At 39.8% G+C, this 18,006-nt stretch overlaps 2 protein-coding genes across 6 annotated transcripts; both read left to right on the forward strand.

The window, feature by feature from the left end:
• The first annotated feature begins 1,065 nt into the window (after nt 1-1,065).
• On the forward strand, nt 1,066-4,104 carry dnajb9a (DnaJ heat shock protein family (Hsp40) member B9a). Of its 2 annotated transcripts, XR_004897919.1 has the most exons (4): nt 1,066-1,264; nt 1,771-2,001; nt 2,306-2,963; nt 2,999-4,104. XR_004897919.1 is itself a non-coding variant. In XM_031283302.2 (3 exons), exons 2-3 carry the CDS (start codon nt 1,785-1,787, stop codon nt 2,740-2,742), a joined length of 654 nt encoding a protein of 217 aa, XP_031139162.1. In that variant the 5' UTR covers nt 1,066-1,264; nt 1,771-1,784; the 3' UTR covers nt 2,743-4,104. The 2 variants fall into 2 exon arrangements, 1 of the variants encoding a protein (XP_031139162.1); XM_031283302.2 differs by having other exon boundaries at nt 2,306-4,104.
• A 583-nt stretch (nt 4,105-4,687) lies between these two features.
• On the forward strand, nt 4,688-17,750 carry dnm1l (dynamin 1-like). 4 transcript variants are annotated; one of them, XM_031282647.2, is made up of 20 exons: nt 4,688-4,936; nt 6,586-6,730; nt 7,599-7,634; nt 8,280-8,326; nt 8,829-8,900; nt 9,066-9,152; nt 9,265-9,427; nt 9,723-9,843; nt 10,398-10,529; nt 11,062-11,268; nt 11,392-11,512; nt 11,598-11,753; nt 11,937-12,026; nt 12,117-12,209; nt 12,702-12,755; nt 13,585-13,656; nt 14,967-15,143; nt 15,703-15,812; nt 15,928-16,087; nt 17,240-17,750. In XM_031282647.2, exons 1-20 carry the CDS (start codon nt 4,835-4,837, stop codon nt 17,294-17,296), a joined length of 2,202 nt encoding a protein of 733 aa, XP_031138507.1. In that variant the 5' UTR covers nt 4,688-4,834; the 3' UTR covers nt 17,297-17,750. The 4 variants fall into 4 exon arrangements, with proteins under 4 accessions (XP_031138507.1, XP_031138509.1, XP_031138508.1 ...); XM_031282649.2 differs by lacking the exon at nt 13,585-13,656; XM_031282648.2 differs by lacking the exon at nt 7,599-7,634.
• Nucleotides 17,751-18,006: the final 256 nt, after the last annotated feature.

Genomic DNA, 18,006 nt, shown 5'->3' on the forward strand with positions numbered 1-18,006 from the left:
TATAACTTGCTCCTTAAATGGAGTCTGTTGATTGGTTGAGGAAATTCTCCCACCTTAAACTGTAGCAGAGGATCAATGTACCGGCGTATGCCGGTCTTCTACCCGATTGGCGGAGTCAGCACAATTTCTTTTTTAAATGGATCCCCGCCCTTCTACGTATCACGCGGAATTCAAGAACAATCAAATGGAGCGCTACGTAGACACTTTGAAATGTGGTGACTACTCTTTCCCTTTCCCCAAACGTTATTTATAATCACATAATTGTTGACTGACAGAGGGCAGAAGTCTCAAGCTCATCAGTAGCTAGTTTACAGCACGGTCATTCAGACAGCAGACCATACATTTCGATAAAAATGCAACAAACATATTGAATATTTATACATTATATACAATTTAAATGATATGTCTTACAGTAATTGTATGGATACCGGCGCGTATTGCTATCAAAGGAAATGAAAGTGCAGATAAGGTTGCAAAGGAGGCTACAAAATAATAGTTAGTTTCAGCGAAATAGAAGTTTAGATCATTATTAAACATAGATTGAAAGTAAGGTGGTAAAAGCAATGGGAGAGAGCGAGGAAAGGACGATGGTTTTACAGGTTCAAAGGAACGTGTGAAAAATGAGGTGTGCAGACAGGAACAGAAGAGAATAATATCAAGACTCAAATGTGGACACATTGGACTAAACAGTACACTGACATGAGTTTAGTTATTTATTTATTTTTTATTTCTCATCACTATTATTATTTTTTATATTGTACGTAGCTACACCACACGCCATAGACATACAGTACGTGTCTATGCCACACTCCATACCAGTTGGTGGCGGTTGGTGGCCAGCAGCAGCAGTCATTTCAAAAACGTTTTAGCTATCTATGATTGTTTGATTGCTCATAGACTGTGCGTTAGCTCAAAAAGCCGTTAGCATCTTGTAGGCTACTTGTCGCAAAGTGACGCATGCGCGACTCACATCTGCACTCGACTCACATCGGGCAGTGACAGCGGTAATGCACCAAATCGTTGTTTGCCAACCGCCAATAAACCTCGAAGAAGAAGAAGAAGAAAAAGGAGGGCAGAACCAGAACAGAAGCAACTCCTGAGTGAAGGGGTCGAAGAATACATGTGTAAAGTGATGCTGCTGCTTTTGACCGCTTGATATCACCCACTTTTAACAACTGAGCACTGTCATGTTAAGAGCGGATAAATAGTTTAATAGGCAGAACTGCAATACACCAGCTATACAGCACTCGTGTCCCCCAAAAAGGTAAGTGTGGGTCTAAAAGAAAGAAAAATACATGGCCAGTACCTTGTGTTAGCGACGTTAGCTAACGTTAGGAGTGACGTTTCATTGAAATGACGTTAGTCAAATATAACGTTTAACAAATGCACATGACATCTACTCTAGAGTTAATCTATCTGTCTGGAGAGCAGAATGTCTATTGTCGAAATTATTTAAATATAGGGCAATTGTTATTGTGGTGAGCAGTGTTGATTCATCAGTCCAAGCTAACGCAAAGGAAGAACAGCGTACTCGGCCTCAATCTCTTAACTAACATATTAGTCAGTTGAAAGTAGTTAATATGGCAGTGTTTCTATCTAAAAAAAAATACTATAATATTGTATCTACAAGCGAGCTATTAACTAATGTTCCTTGTTCTCCAGATGTTAACATTAACTAACTAATTGGCACTAATTAACCTTCCTTTGCTTTACTGCATGTAACACATTTTACTCTTTACCAACTGATCATTTTCTCTCTCTCCAATGCAGGGGGCATCACAACCATGGCAACTGCACAGTCTGCTGTAACGTTTGCAGTGTGCATCCTCATGATAACAGAGCTAATACTTGCCAAGAAGGACTATTATGATATACTGGGAGTGCCTAAAGATGCTACTGAGCGTCAGATAAAAAAAGCTTTCCACAAGCTTGCAATGAAACATCACCCAGATAAGAACAAGAGCCCTGACTCTGAAGTGAAATTCAGAGAAATTGCTGAAGGTACAGTTGATTCTTTCTTTCTCATTTGTGTGCGAAAAATAATTTGTTGTCGCACATACTGAATAATATTCTTATTTCTAAATGTAACATTTTGTCCAGCGTGGAGATGAAAGTATTGTTTTTCTGAATTTCAATTCAAGAACTCTGGAGGATAAATATGTCTGCGCTTGCAAATTACCATATATTACACTTGCCATGACCTTAGTTAGGCATTTGTCACTATAGCCATGCCTTTTTAAAATGTTAATACGATGCAGTACTAAACTACTCCAGCCCTGACTGAATCTTTTCTTTCTTTGTGCAGCTTATGAAACTTTATCAGATGAAACCAGAAGAAGAGAATATGACCAGTTTGGTTACACCTCTTCATACTTTAGTGGGGAGACGCAAGGCAGACATAGACAGGGTGCCCACCAACCTTTCAGCTTCAACTTTGATGACATTTTCAAGGACTTTGACATTTACAGCCAGAACAGGCATGCTCGCCACCGAAGACACTTTGATGAACACTCAAGGTACCACAAGGAGTCCCACAGCAGACATAAGAGACACTTTCAAGGAGGTTTTGGAGCAGGTATCTTTGATGACATGTATGACGACATAGAGCGAATGTTTACCTTTGACAGACACACCAAACAGGCTGACAACAGGTTTCGTGGTACATCAAAACAACACTGTAGAACAGTGACACAGCGCAGAGGAAATATGGTAACCACATACACAGACTGTACTGCATCTTAAGATGCAATGTAAAATTACGTCTGACTCAAAATTGCCTTAACAGTATACAATACTGTTGTATCGATAAGGTAATGGAAAGCCACATGGTTCAAATGCTGTGAAATTTGAGCACTGACGTTGATATCTGACATTCAAGCACAGGATGGCAAACAGTGAACACTCCGTGTTCTTAGGTCTAAATTCAAATAAGCTAATAATGTTTTGTTCAAGCTATTACCTGTGTGTGTGCTCATTGACTTGTAAATGATTGTAGTAGCTTTTCACTTATTGTTGAAATGAGCTGACAGGGAGTATTTTGTCACTCTTTTTTAAGCACCTTCTTTGATAGTATAATGTTACTGTTTGGAAAAATAAAACAATCATACGGAATTTGGCATCGGAATACTCGTGTCAGTTCACCACTAGTTCACTACTTCCACCCTGTTATTTTGTACAGTTTTTAGTTTCTTTTTTAATAGTTTTTGCCATTATGTGTCTCAGAAAAACAACAAAAGGTAAAAACAATAGCAGCCCGTGGAGTTTTGCTTATGTCAGCAAAAATCTGTGACCCTCCACGTTTGCTTGTTTAACTGCTGTTTGTACTACATCCTGGCGAAATATTCATGTACCCTACACTGCCAGTCACATGTTTTGAACACCATATATTTGAGCTTTTGTAGTTAAATCTGCATCGATGCAGTTGTAAGGTCATTTTAAATATCTGTATTGAGGCTATCTTTAATACAAAAAATGTCACAACCATTTCTGAATTCTGAATCACACTCAATATTTTCTAGATGAAGAGTATTGCATTTAAATTTCCAGTTACAATACTTGAAATGTAACCAAAAATCCTAAAATATGAATAAAAACTTTTGACTGGCATGGCAGACAAACTTCAAAGAATGTTTTATTTGTAAACTAACTTGCAGAGGACCAATTTAACTGTAAGCTGACTACAGTACGTACTGTTTCATGACTTCTTATTGTACTAGTACATGGTTTATTTTTTTATTTATTTTATATAACAGTGTAAAATATTGCTTTTTTTATCAACAGTGTAAATGTAAGTGTAAGAATACTGCAGTGCTACAATGCTGAAGAAATACTGTATAAGTACATATAAGCATCAATGTTCAGCCCATTCTCTGAATCTGGTGATGGCTACTCACCAGTGTTAACTAGCTAGATGATTCAACCCCCAATATATTGTTTTCCTAACATATCATCTGTTACCTCATACTTTAAAACTGTACAGTTACATGCTTCTTTTACATTGTAGTGTGCAATATTTGTTTTCTATAATGATAGTGTTGTTTGTACTGAATGGCACTTTCAATTGTGTATAAAATGTGTTTTAAGAAATAAAAAGTAGAGACCAAACTGAGCGTCCTTCTCTTTACTTATTTTTGAGCGAGAGGAGAGTGAGAATGTTGTTTATTCATATTCTAAATAAGAGAACCCAAATCTGGCATATTACATCAATAAACATTTTGGAGCATTGTAGTAAATTGTTTTGCTTTGAACACAACTTTGGTGATGTTTACTTGTGAGTCAGAATCATAGACAGACCACAGCTTGCCAAAGATAAACGGATGACTAATTCAGTGTTAACGTTACATACTGTAAAGTTCCAAAAAATGTCCAATCTTTTGTCTACCAGAAATTCGCCAGTTAGCTAAACTAAGCCCCTGACTATTAAGTAAATCAAGCATTCCGTTATTAACTATGGTTTTTAACATATGGTTTCAACATACGTATGTCTTTTCATGACGACTTTCACATAAATATTTTGGTACTCAACATAGTTACGGTTGCGGAGAGGAAAAATAATTTTCTTTCTTTTCATTGGTAGAACACGAGTATGATGTCACCCGTAGATAATGTAGTTCAGCTAAAGTCAAACCCCGATCACAGGCATATTGAGTGGGACTCTAGAAAACTACAACTCCCATGATTCAACTCTGAGCAACTGTGTGCGCAGTTGTTGGCAGATCCTCCAAAGAGACGCCAGTAGCTTTAGCCGTGAGACATTGAATGACTTTGTTGTACCCCTGTGCGGCAGAGTAAATAAAGTTGCCTATTTGACAGGTCGGGATTAGTATCGGAGCTCATGGAGGCCCTCATACCTGTCGTAAACAAACTGCAGGATGTATTTAACACGGTCGGCACAGACATAATTCAACTGCCGCAGATAGTTGTTGTGGGAACTCAGGTGAGAAACGTCACTTTGCTTTATGGCTAGCAGGTTAGTTAGCCTGCGCCAACTTATTGTTTTGGCTACCTCAGGTATGTAAACCTCAGTTTTTCTTTCAGTTTCATGCAGGTGTAGTATACATAACTGTGTAGATTTGCCTGACATAAGCGTAACCTTTTTAAATCTAAGCTAACTTATTAGCAGCAAAAATAGCATTAGCTACATGTTATTTTACTTGCAGTATAAACTTAACGTACATTCGCTAGCAATGTTTTTGGCTGACAGTTAACAGTTAGGGAACGAGCATTTATCCGACCACATTCCCTTCAGATCACTATCCTAAAAGATTTCATTCCTATTTAATAATCCATAATAAATAATCTAAACATACACACATTCCTCTCCTCATATTCACACTATCAGGCTTCTGTCTCTGTGAAAACATGATTTGCTATGTTGGATATATTAGAAAATATGTTACATTATCACACACACACACACACACACACACACACACACCCACACACACAGAGTCAATAGAATATACTGAGATAGAATATAATGTTTATTAAATACACCTAGCTAAAACTAAAGCCTTGCAATAAGTCCTAACTTTTTAAACTACAGGTTTGTTAGTCTACCATCATTAATATAAATGGGGTGAAATACATATTACAAACACCTCGGTATTACACAGTACAATTCAACAGCAACACAAACTACTAATGACCATTAAGTTGAATCAACACCTTTCTTCTTCTCTTATACACTTATACACCCTGTCCCCCTAACTACGTTCGGTACACATTCAAGCCTAATTGGTCCGCTAATAGGATGTGGCTGTCTCAGACCTTTTGGCAAGTGTCTGATGGTGTTACAGTGAGATGGAAAGCCAGGGGGTATTTTAAATGCCTGATTTGTTATGTTTGTCCTTGCAAAGGCTTCACAAAGGCCCAGATCTGCAAATACCTTCAGTTAAGGACAGCTATAACTGAGACCTGATGCCAAGTAACTGGTTATCTCTGTCAGGTCTATTAATAGGCCTGCCTTTTATCAGTCAAAACAACATTAGGTTTACTGTTACAGAGGAAGTAACTGACATTTTAGTCCTCATCTCCTACTGGGGAAATCGGCACCAGTTCAATTAAGATGAATCTGCTAGCTAAGTGAGGTATTTCAGATTTCATTAGGAGTTACTCGACCACACATGCCAATAAACCAGAAATATCTTCTTAGTTGCACCTGGTGCTTGTGTGAATGAAAACTGTACAGTTGAAGATGCTACAAAGTTTGTTCTCGATCAGTGAGTGACATTCAGCACTGCCAACTTCACCACAATACCCTGGGCCAGCTGAAAGTACTACCCCCTTAGCAGGAACATGTTTGGGGCCCGGAACTAAATGAGGTCTTCTAGACAAAATGTAGTTACGGTTCCTGAAATGGTTCCTGTGCCTCTGGAAAAAGTTATTGTAGTGATAACTGGCTAAAAGCGTTGAAGTAACGCAAAAGAAGTACTGTCAAATACAGTCAACCTCAGCACAGTGTGTTTTGTCTGTATCTGCACGATAAGAAGACTGATAAACTCGTCATTAATACTTTAGTCTCCCCACTAATGGAGTTGTTTATGATGATGACGTTGTTGTTGTTGTTGTTGTTATTGTTTTCAGAGCAGCGGGAAGAGTTCGGTTTTAGAGAGCCTGGTTGGCAGGGACGTCCTGCCACGTGGCACTGGCATCGTCACACGCCGGCCCCTTATCCTACAGCTAGTGCACATCGAACCAGAGGACCGCCGAAAAACCAGTGAAGAGAATGGTAACATCACTGTAACTTCTGTTATTTCTATACCTGTGGAGCTGTTGCATATGAATATCTATACTGTACATGCATTATGGCCAGATTCTTGAGGTAGATACTGATTTTTTTATTTGGGTGTTTAAAAAAAACAGACAAATTACATAAAGATGACTCTGTTTCTAAATGACCTCAAACCTAGTTTGACATTTCTGTACTGCAATTTCATGTTACTTATCAGCCACATTTACACTGATATGATATATCATCAATAAGCTATCTGCCGATATATTGCCCTTGCCAAAAATGGTAAAACCATATAAGGAAATGTAGCAGACTAGGTGGTGTACCACTACAATCCACTTTCTCACGTCGATGTATGGGGATGTCTCAGTGAGGGCATGATTCAGACAGGAAGCTGTTACGAGTTACTTAAATTCAGCCATCTGACTTCTGTACTATGCTTCACTGGCCAAGATTTAAATTTAATGGAGATTTTTACTTTCTGTTGTCATGAGACATCTCTGCTACAGTGGAGAATAAGTATTTATTCAACTATGGAATGTTTTTATATTGTGAAATAAGTTTAACTTAGCACTAATACCATCCACCTCTCATTGAAAAGAACAGCGGGAAAATTTGCCAAGATCCTGGCAGGTTTTTGTCTAACACATTTATTTTACTGGTCAGCTAATAGGATGTGGCTGTCTCCGACCTCTGGGCATGCGTCTGATGGTGTTACAGTGAGACTTGTCTTGTGCCAAGATTCTGCATCTATTCAATGCAGTCCTCTGCTAAAGGCTTCAGGGTCACTCTGCATTGCTGCAGTGTCACGCAGGAGCTGCAGATAGCCAGGCTAACCATTTTGTCTCCTGTCATTTCTCTTTAGCCACAGAATCCAAGAAAAATGGACGCCTTTACAGAGGTCTCCTTTTGCTTGTTCTTTGCCTTACTGTGTTATATATTACATAACCTCCCAGTCTTTTTTGCCCATTCTACCCCATCCTGCTTGTATTTGTGTAGCTGTTCCAAAGCTGCCAAACCATGTGGCTTCACGTTATTCAGTTCAAGCTCTCCCCTCAATGTAGGCTGGTCTCTGTCAGTTGAACAGTTAGACAAAGTGAAATTTGCAGATTCCTGTCGAAAATAATTATTTTGGGCTTAGTTTTACATTTTCAAAATCCCCCTTCGATGTCCTCAGAAACCAGGTTCCTCTAAGATGACAGACTCCACCCATGTAATGTTGATTCCTTGTTTTTGTTGCAATGCTGATTATTTTTTAGAAGACTCTCCAGGTCCCTGCTTCCCCAAATGCACATGTTTTTTTTTGCTTTAGGCTTTTATTTGCTTCCATGACTGTTGTGTGAAAACAACAGTTGTTCCACTGTGTTCTTTTTTTGACTCTTCAGCTATGGAGTTTTGCTCTGAGGAGTTTTTCCATCCCATTTTTGCTAACCGAGATATCCTCCTATGAAACATATCACTGGTAATACATGATGACACTGATCTCAAGGCCACAGCTGTTATATTAGTAACTGAAACATCTGTCCTCAACATTTTATTTCTGCAGGAATCGACGGAGAGGAATGGGGCAAATTTCTACACACCAAAAACAAGGTAGAGTTGTCACCCTCATGTCCTCACAGTCTTGTTTGCCAGATAACAATACTATCAATAGAGTCTCCCACCACTGCTGTACTGTATATAGAAACATCTGAATATTTGATCTACTGCATCTCATGGAGTACCCTTGTTCTGGATCTTGTTTCACTGACATTCATGGATTAGCTACTTGAAGACATTCTGTGGCATGTTTAGTGTATTGTGCCTAATCTGTAATGAGATCAGACACACGTATGTGTTTAGCTGTTGGGCAAATGTCCTCCAAGATTGAATTGTGTCTCTTGAGGTCCACATTCATTATATTTTAACAAAGAATCCCTTTCTATGTGCTGATAGCCTCATGACACTAAACAGGAAGTGTTTTTGAAAACTAACCTTGTCATGTCCTATTTTTTTGTCACTCTATGTTGTTATTATTGTTTGAATATCCAAAACTACTGCTTGCGTTGTTGTTGCTAACATATTGGGGTCTTTCATGGTTAAATTGCTCTTCCAGATCTACACAGATTTCGAGGAGATCAGGCAAGAAATTGAAGCAGAAACACAAAGAATTTCTGGCAATAACAAGGTATGCTTATTATGGCCATTAAGAGGAAATCAAAAGTTGCCAGACGAGAAATGATATCCATGGAGAAACTGGGTGGTCTCTAAATATCAGCATCAAACTGAGATTTCAGTCAACCTCTGAGGCAAAATCAGCCTTTAAGAGTAACCAGTGTTTTTTTTTCTTCAGGGTATTAGTAATGAGCCCATTCACCTGAGAATCTTCTCACCACACGTTGTGAACCTCACATTGGTGGACCTTCCTGGCATTACAAAGGTGAGATAGGTTTCCCCTTTGCTTCCCTGTGTCCAGCGCTCTATGAACTCTAAATGATCCTGCTGACGAATTTCATGGTTTGAAGTCAACTTGTGTGTATTTGTTAAAACAGGTACCGGTGGGAGACCAGCCCAAAGACATAGAGCTCCAGATCAGAGAATTGATCTTCAAGTACATCTTCAACCCCAACTCCATCATCCTGGCTGTGACTGCTGCCAATACAGACATGGCAACCTCAGAGGCCCTCAAAGTAGCTCGCGAGGTTGACCCTGATGGTAAATGGCCTTCTTTTTTTTTTATTCTTTTGAGGTTATGAGGTTTTTAGATTTTTTTTTTCCTTGTTAAAGGCTTTTTGGGGGGAGATTTTCCTTATCTGAATCAAAGACAGAGGGTGTTGTATGCTGTACAGATTTTAAAGCCCCTTGAAGCCATTTTGTGATATTGGGCTATAAAAAAAAAATTGACTTTATATCAGCATATGCCCTTATTTTTATTGTTATGTACTCTATGCATTTCCTGCCTCAGTGTTGTTTTTTTGTAGACAGGTATGTATGATTTCTTTGTCTTCAGGCAGGAGGACGCTAGCAGTGGTGACCAAGCTGGATCTGATGGATGCTGGCACAGATGCCATGGATGTATTGATGGGCAGGGTCATTCCTGTCAAACTGGGCATAATTGGAGTCGTTAATAGGTAACACTGCACTTCTCTGCCATTTTACTGTAGGTAGTTAGTTAGAATGGAAGGAAGGAAGGTAAGAAGGGACAAACTTTATTGTTGGCTTCACCACAAAATTATAAAAGAAAAACAATACAAAGAAGAGAACAAGAGAGAGAACAAATGGCAGGGACACATTACCAACAAACATGATTTAAAACGAATAAGTACAAGCCTCCCTGAAGGTAAAAGAAGGTGGGAAGGATTGCTTATAATCTGGAAAGCTTCACTCTTTGTGTTTAATTTACATTTCTCACTTGGTTGCATCTGGAGCCTCCCCGCTTTTTAACAAGCTATATTTGCTATCTCTGCCATTTAAATGTATTCCTAACATTCAGATTTTTATGACCATGTAGAAAAATTAAATACTTTCCACCAGATTCTTATACACCATTTCCTTTAATATCACCTTGATCTGAGAGTTGTTGTGTCAGTGGTTGGTGGTGGTGGTGGTGGTCATACACAACAAGCCATGTCTAAGAACAACTCACCTCCATGACTATTTCTTTTTTGTGTGTGCATTTTCTTAGGAGTCAGTTGGATATCAATCAGAAGAAGTTGGTGGCAGATGCCATCCGTGATGAATACGCCTTCCTACAAAAGAGATACCCCTCCCTTGCAAACAGAAATGGAACCAAATATCTGGCCAGAACATTGAACAGGTATGGAGTTGGAATTTCAGTTTTACTTTGATTTTTAAATATTTATTTAGTGACTGTTTTTTAATTTAATAAACAATATGTTTGAGTCGCCTATTGACCTTGTACATTTGAGGTTAAAACTTTATTGACAATAACTGTGATACCTAATTTAATTTTACCTAAAGGAATTCTAAGTAATGACAACAAAACTGTCGGCGCGTCCACATGATACAAGCCTTCCATGAATCCAAAAATGAATGTCTTCTGTAACTATTCATTCATCCGTATTAAAAGGAATTGTTGTTGTTGCCGTGAGCTGAAGTCTACGGAGGGCAAGATGTATCCCATAATGCATAGTGTCAAGTCTGTCAACGAATCGGAGGCTGTATTTCTGACTAGGCATGTGTACGTAAAAGTGCTGATCTCAGAGGCCACACACAATGAAATAACATGACATCCGCCTCATCCTAGTATTAGTAGATCTGTGCTCTTTGGGCAGCAACCTCTTTGTTTCCCAATCAATGTGTAAACTGATTTCTTGATCGTATCATAGGTTACTCATGCACCACATCAGAGACTGTCTTCCTGATCTGAAGACGAGGATCAATGTGCTGGCATCGCAGTACCAGTCGTTACTCAACAGTTATGGTGAACCTGTGGAGGACAAGAGTTCCACGTTGCTGCAGCTCATCACCAAGTTTGCTGCAGAGTACTGCCACACCATAGAGGGCACGGCCAAATACATTGAGACAACTGAACTGTGAGTTACACAATTCTCATAATACCTTCATACACCACTAAGGGGTGCTAGCATCAATACTATCCTAAATGCTCAAGTTAATTCTGCCTGTATGTTAATGTAGTTTCCTCTCTTTTCTCTCAGATGTGGTGGAGCAAGAATCTGTTACATATTTCATGAAACATTTGGTCGCACATTGGAGTCAGTAGATCCTCTGGGTGGTCTGACAACCATCGATGTGCTGACAGCAATCAGAAATGCAACGGTAGGTCTCTGCTTCCTCTTTAACTTGTAATCTGTGTTGTAAATGGCACCTTTTTGAAGACTTATAGTGTCATTGGGTTTGACAGGGCCCGAGGCCTGCTTTATTCGTGCCCGAAGTTTCGTTTGAGTTGCTGGTGAAGCGACAGGTCAAGCGTCTGGAGGATCCCAGTCTGCGCTGCGTGGAGCTGGTTCACGAGGAGATGCAGAGGATTATCCAGCACTGCAGCAACTACAGCACGCAGGTGAGAAACACGGTCACACATACACAGATACACGTTAACAACAAAAGCACAGAGGCATGCTGCAAATCCACAAAACCGGTGTCACCTCTTTTCCTGCTCTGGACTAACCACGCCATTCTACTGGAGTATTCAGTACAAACAAACACTAATTGTGACAATGGTGACAATGGTTTATCTCTGCAGGAGTTGCTGAGGTTTCCAAAGCTCCACGATGCCATAGTAGAAGTGGTCACCTCTTTACTCAGAAAGAGGCTCCCAGTCACCAATGAAATGGTCAGGACCTACTCAAAGTAAATATCTCTGAGCATTTTTAAGGGATGTATATGGACCTCCTAGTAGTAATTCATCAATATATGTTTTCAGGTTCACAACCTGGTTGCCATTGAGTTGGCCTATATCAACACAAAGCACCCTGACTTTGCCGATGCCTGTGGCCTCATGAACAATAACATAGAGGTAAGACAGCGTTACACTCCTTTGAATGGAAGCTAACTTCTAATAATGCATCTAATAAATGCTGTGTTTTGGTGGAAACTAAAAACAGAGTTAAAAGAGAGTACATATTGGACTTAGATTCACATTTCTTTCTGCTGCCCCCTTAAGTGGCCAGGGAAATTGCAGGGTTAACCAGGATCTCAGCCTGATCATGCTAACTCATTTCTCAGCTTTAATCATTTAACATTACAAATCTCATCGTGGAGAACAGCACAACTACAGTCTTCTAATGTATGTAAGATGCCCAGCAGCCAATAATGAAAATCTCAATATTTCTCTGTACAGCTAGCAGGTGTGAATGCATGTAAAAGTGTGAAAACAAAGAAGGGCAGTGTTAAATTAAAACTTTTCCCAAAGAGAGCAAAAAGCTTGTTAATCAAAAAGATATGAATCTATGTAGCTATGTTTTTGAGACATGGAAAACTGTTGAGTTGCATTTCTTTTTTTTCATAGGAGCAGAGACGCAACAGAATGAGAGACCTGCCCTCTGCTGTCCCCAGAGACAAGGTACAGTCAGTCTCCATGGTTTTTCAGTTGTTTGTAACAGACTTTAATAACAGATCTTCTACCACTCGTGCAGATAAAGATTCAGTCCACTTTCACTAAAGAATGAACCAACTTCAAAATTCTTCCGTATTAAAGGCCCCTTCCAGCCAGTATTACTTCCTGTCCAACACTTAAGGTTCTCTCTCAAACAGAGAATGGGGGTGTGGATAATAGTTGGACATAACCATGGCAACCATATTGCAGCTACAGCATCTTGGAAAACCCTGATATGGCACTTAATGTGATGAATTCACTGTTTATCAAACCGCGAATGAGACAAGAATTGGCACAACACAGCTGCCGCACCGCTGCACGCTGGCAATAGAACACCACAGGATAGATAGACATGTTGTCGACATTTGGAGGTGCACCGTGCACCAGCATTGTCCGCTCTCGTCTGAGGCCCCAGCACCAACGCTGCACCGGGCTGTACTGTGATTCGTTTTATTCTCTAATGGGACTTTGTCTTGTCGCTGCATGGAGATGTTCTCCGTGTCACGGGAGGATGACGTATGACCTGCAGATTCTACTATAGTCATACGTCATAGTACGGTTTTTAGTTAAAATTAAGTTATTGGTCAAAATGTATTTGGTGAACAGTGTGGTTGGTCAACATGGTCAGGAAATAACTCAGAAAAATATGTAATATAAAAATGTCAAAATACACTGGAGGGGGCTTTTTAAATCTAACACAATTATTCCCTTCACATTAACTGACCTGCACACCTCTGTCCGTAGCTCCTGACAGTTTTCAATCCACTCTTTTCTTCTTGGTGTTGTCTTTTTCTAGTCCCTTAAAGGCCCAGGTGGGCACTCTCTCTCTCCCACTGAGCCTCATGCCCTCGAGGGCGAGGCCACCAAGGTGTGTCCCGTTCACTCACTGCCTGCCCACATTTTACCTCTGCCCACCACCAAGCCCTTACTGTCGTCTTTATTTCCCAAGTTTACACCGTACTCGGATCCCATTTGACTTTATGTATACATCTTACGATGCGCCTGGACACATCATCAGTGTTGTACTTCACCCAAACCCCTGTTGCAGCAGGCGGTTGGGCTTTAAGTGTCCTGAGAATGCAGTGGGATTTGAGGGGCACTTTTTACCCAGATCTGAATGACCTTTAAACCTTCACTTTGTAACTATCCTTCCTTTATCTAACCTCCCTTTTGCTGCATGCTGATTGCTCACAACTAACAACACACAACTAATATAATATTCTCTATTGTAAAATATAGTCATACTCATGACTGTATTACTGTTTTACTTGGAATTAAGACAAATTTTATTAGCCTTGGTAGGAGTGGGCGATATAGAAAAACACATTGGAATTGTATATTTACAGATGTTCCTTCCCGACACCGATTCCGAGACCTGAACTTACGTGTCGGCAGATACTGAGTACCAATCTGATACCAGCGTGTTAAAAAATACATATATTTGATTATGTTTTAACAGCTGTGTATACTACTATCCCTGTATGGATCTGATATGATTTCTATATTTGTTGTTCGGCCTGGCTCAGGTTAAACTCTTTGTGAAACATTAACAAACACCATAGAACTTTCTTTTATTATCCAGTTTGATAGTGAGTCATAACGGAAAACAACCGTAAAGAAAGTACTTTAAAGTAGATTTTCTTCTGGGCTAAATTACGTGGTATCGATCGGTGCATAAACTCCAGTACTCGATACCGATACCAGCATTTTAGGAGGTATCGGAGGCTTTTCCAATACTGGTATCAGAACATCTCTAATATTTAGATAGCAAAATATCTTATTTTGGGATATATATTTTCACATCATCCAGTCATCATTTAATCATTTATGTACTCTACCTGTCATGGTTTCCAACAGTCCTCCTACTTGTTCAGTTTTAAGTTAGAAGAATGAACAATACTCTAGATGAACTTCTTTAAAGTAAAGTCAAAGAAGGCTTGGGCATGCTACTATTTGAAACTGTTTTAAGTTAACATTAATTTTCTTTACCTCTGTGCACTGTGTGTATAATGTATTAACCTTTATTGCACATGATGCATTTCCAGCTCTTATGTGTGTGTGTGTGTGTGTGTGTGTGTGTGTGTGTGTGTGTGTGTGTGTGTGTGTGTGTGTGTGTGTGGGCCTGAACGTGTGCAGGATTCAGCCCACGTCCTCACCTCGTCTCTCTCCTCCCCTTAGGCAGCAGCCAGCGGCTCTCAGAGCGGCGCTGCCAGCGAGCAGACAGACGGCGGGACGGGGAACTGGAGGGGCATGTTGAAGAAGGGAGAGGACGGACCAGCTACTGACAGAGCCATGCTCCAGGCCCCACTCCCTGCAAACCCACATAAGGGCTACGCTGTCAACCTGCTAGATGTGGTGGGAAATTTGCATTTGTAGACACACATAAGGTCAAGACATCATCCATGTCTCATTGTAGTATGGTGATTTCGTAACCGCTTCAAAGCATGGCATGTTACAAAATAATTTCAACAATTTAAAGCATGTGCACTTTCTGTATTGGATAAATTGTATTTTTATTGTATTTTATTTATATTTATTTCACATTTCCCCATTATTAAAGTTATATTTTCCTGGTCACATCCATAGACTGTATATCATATAGACGTAGTCTCTGTGACGTTACCCATAGGTTTCTGAAGAGCCAATTTCCGATGTAAAGTTGGGCATTTTAAAATGGGGGTCTATGGGGATTGACTCTCTTTTGGAGCCAGCCTCAAATTGGCCACTTGATGAACTGCAGTTTTTGCCACTTCTGTATTGGCCTCATTTTTCAGCACTGCTGAAGGTTAGCGCTTGGTCACATCCTACTTAATGCATAAACGTCCAACTGAAATCACATTTAGAAGTCGTTTTTGTAGTAAAAAAAATAATGTCAATGTGTTTTTTTTAAATGTAATAATGTTTTCATTGCCAGCCTGTTCCAGTGTCCAGGAAGTTGTCCTCTCGGGAGCAGAGGGACTGCGAGGTCATTGAGAGACTCATCAAGTCATACTTCCTTATTGTACGGAAAAACATCCAGGACAGGTACACGTGTAATTTTTTTTCACCCACCATGATACCATTTTTGAAATATTGGCATGATTGGTCCCTTCTTATGTGCAGTACTGTCTCTTCCCCCTCTGTTGTTGTTTGGCCTCAGTGTACCGAAGGCCGTGATGCACTTCCTGGTGAACCATGTGAAGGACTGCCTGCAGAGTGAGCTGGTGGGTCAGTTATACAAGACGGGCCTGCTGGATGACCTGCTGACAGAGTCCGAGGACATGGCTCAGAGACGCAACGAGGCTGCTGACATGCTCAAGGTAACAGATGCATTAAGTGTCACAGTGGACTGTCATACGCTCATTAAAACATTTACTTGTCACTTTTATATTTTATAAACGTGAAAAAGGGTTGACTTCCTGCACACTGTCTGCACTGAGTTTCTGTCATTGACCTAGGCATGTTTTTAAACAAACATTTACTTAATAAAGTTTTATTTAGTATCCCTAAAAAAAAAAAGTAAATCCAGATAAAATCTTTTATTGATTCCCCAATTAAAATTATAAGATGTTGAGACAAAAAGGGGTTATACTGGCCAATAAAAGATCCCTTCCTAAAGCGATTTCAATGTAAGTGATCGGGGACAACATCGGCAGTCATCGCTTTAAGTTTATCTGAAGTTTATTTGAGGCTTCAGCAGTTTGAGTTGAGACAAATCAAGTAGATATTTTCTTACTCTTACTGACTATGTTTTTGCTCAGAAAGAGTATCCTGGATTTTGTCCCCTATCACTTACATTGTAAGCACATTAGGAAGGAATCGTTTAATGTGTTACAGCAAGCAAAACCTACTGTATTTCAATGTTCATATGGGCATCTGCTAGTCTGGCTATCACCAGACCAAGCTTGGTCTGGGGAGTCTGCTCTGTATTTTCTACTGCACAATAGGCGTGATCAACGGGCATAGTTCAGATGACTCTGTACGCAATTGGAGAGTCCTTCAACCAATCAGACCAACGCTCTGGGTGACGTGGCAGCGACAGCGGCATCAACGGGTTGCTGCGCTTTGGTGGCCGCCATGTTGAATGTAAACAAAAAGCTGCTTGGTCGCTTCTCTTTCGTCATTGTGTTAAACCTGCCAATAGCGTGCCAGGTGGATAAGCCAATTTTGTGATTGGTTCCCGCAAATTTGTAACGGAAGCAGGATAGATAAACGTACGGGTTTCCAGCCTGAGCTGCAGGGCGAAATCAAATTGCCGGCAGATCGGGCTGGGTTTACCCAGTCTAGGCACCTGCCTTAAAAACACTTTAGAGGAGCTTAATATTGAGCATTCAGTATATAAGTACTAGTAAAAACGGTGTACTCCAATATGTACCCAGAAGGCATGCGCTGAGGCTATAGAAATAATAGAGTTTTAGAATTCACACTCTTATATATATTTTTTTTAATTTCTTTTTCATCTTGATTTCCAGGCGTTACAGAAAGCCAGCCAGGTGATTGCAGAAATCCGAGAAACCCACCTGTGGTAAGGGCGGTCTCTCTTCATCCCTCATGAGCCATCCAGAAGCTCCTGCTGTGTCTGCCAGCTCCTCAGACGGAGAGGCGAACAACTTAAAAAATGCACTGTTGTGGATATGTGTATATCGAAACATAGTTTTAATGTAAAAAAAAGAACTTGGATTTAATGAAGGGCAGTACATATCAGCTCCTCATCATCAGCATCACACATACTCTTGTCGTAGTTATTATATTTTTCTTATGTAATTGAAATAATAAATAAATAGATGTTATGCATCACCACTATGTGGAGCCTTGATGAGGAATGTCTGCTCTTAATATAGACTTAAGCTAGAATTAAAGCTAGAAATTACAAACCAATGCTGCAACATGTGGTTGCTCCCTTTATCATGTCAATTATTTTATTAGATGTTGACAAAATAATGTGTCTTCTGCTGATTGTTCAATAAATGTACTTACTTTAGATTTTTGTTTTTGGGGAAAATGCCCCACCATTTCTTCTGTTTTGTGTTAACAGTTTTGTTTTTATGTAGACATGGAACTATTCTACATCACACCCATATTTGTCCCTTTGTTTACATGTTTCAACAAGATCTCTTACACATATTTATAGGTTTCAGTATATTTTATGAGCTGTTACTCACAAGCTGTCTGCTTAAAGTTTTGTAAAAATGTGTTATGGTACTGTATATTGGACTTAATTACACAGAAACAGACAATC

This window comes from Sander lucioperca, chromosome 7 (genome assembly GCF_008315115.2).
Source record: "Sander lucioperca isolate FBNREF2018 chromosome 7, SLUC_FBN_1.2, whole genome shotgun sequence".
Lineage (NCBI taxonomy): Eukaryota > Metazoa > Chordata > Actinopteri > Perciformes > Percidae > Sander > Sander lucioperca.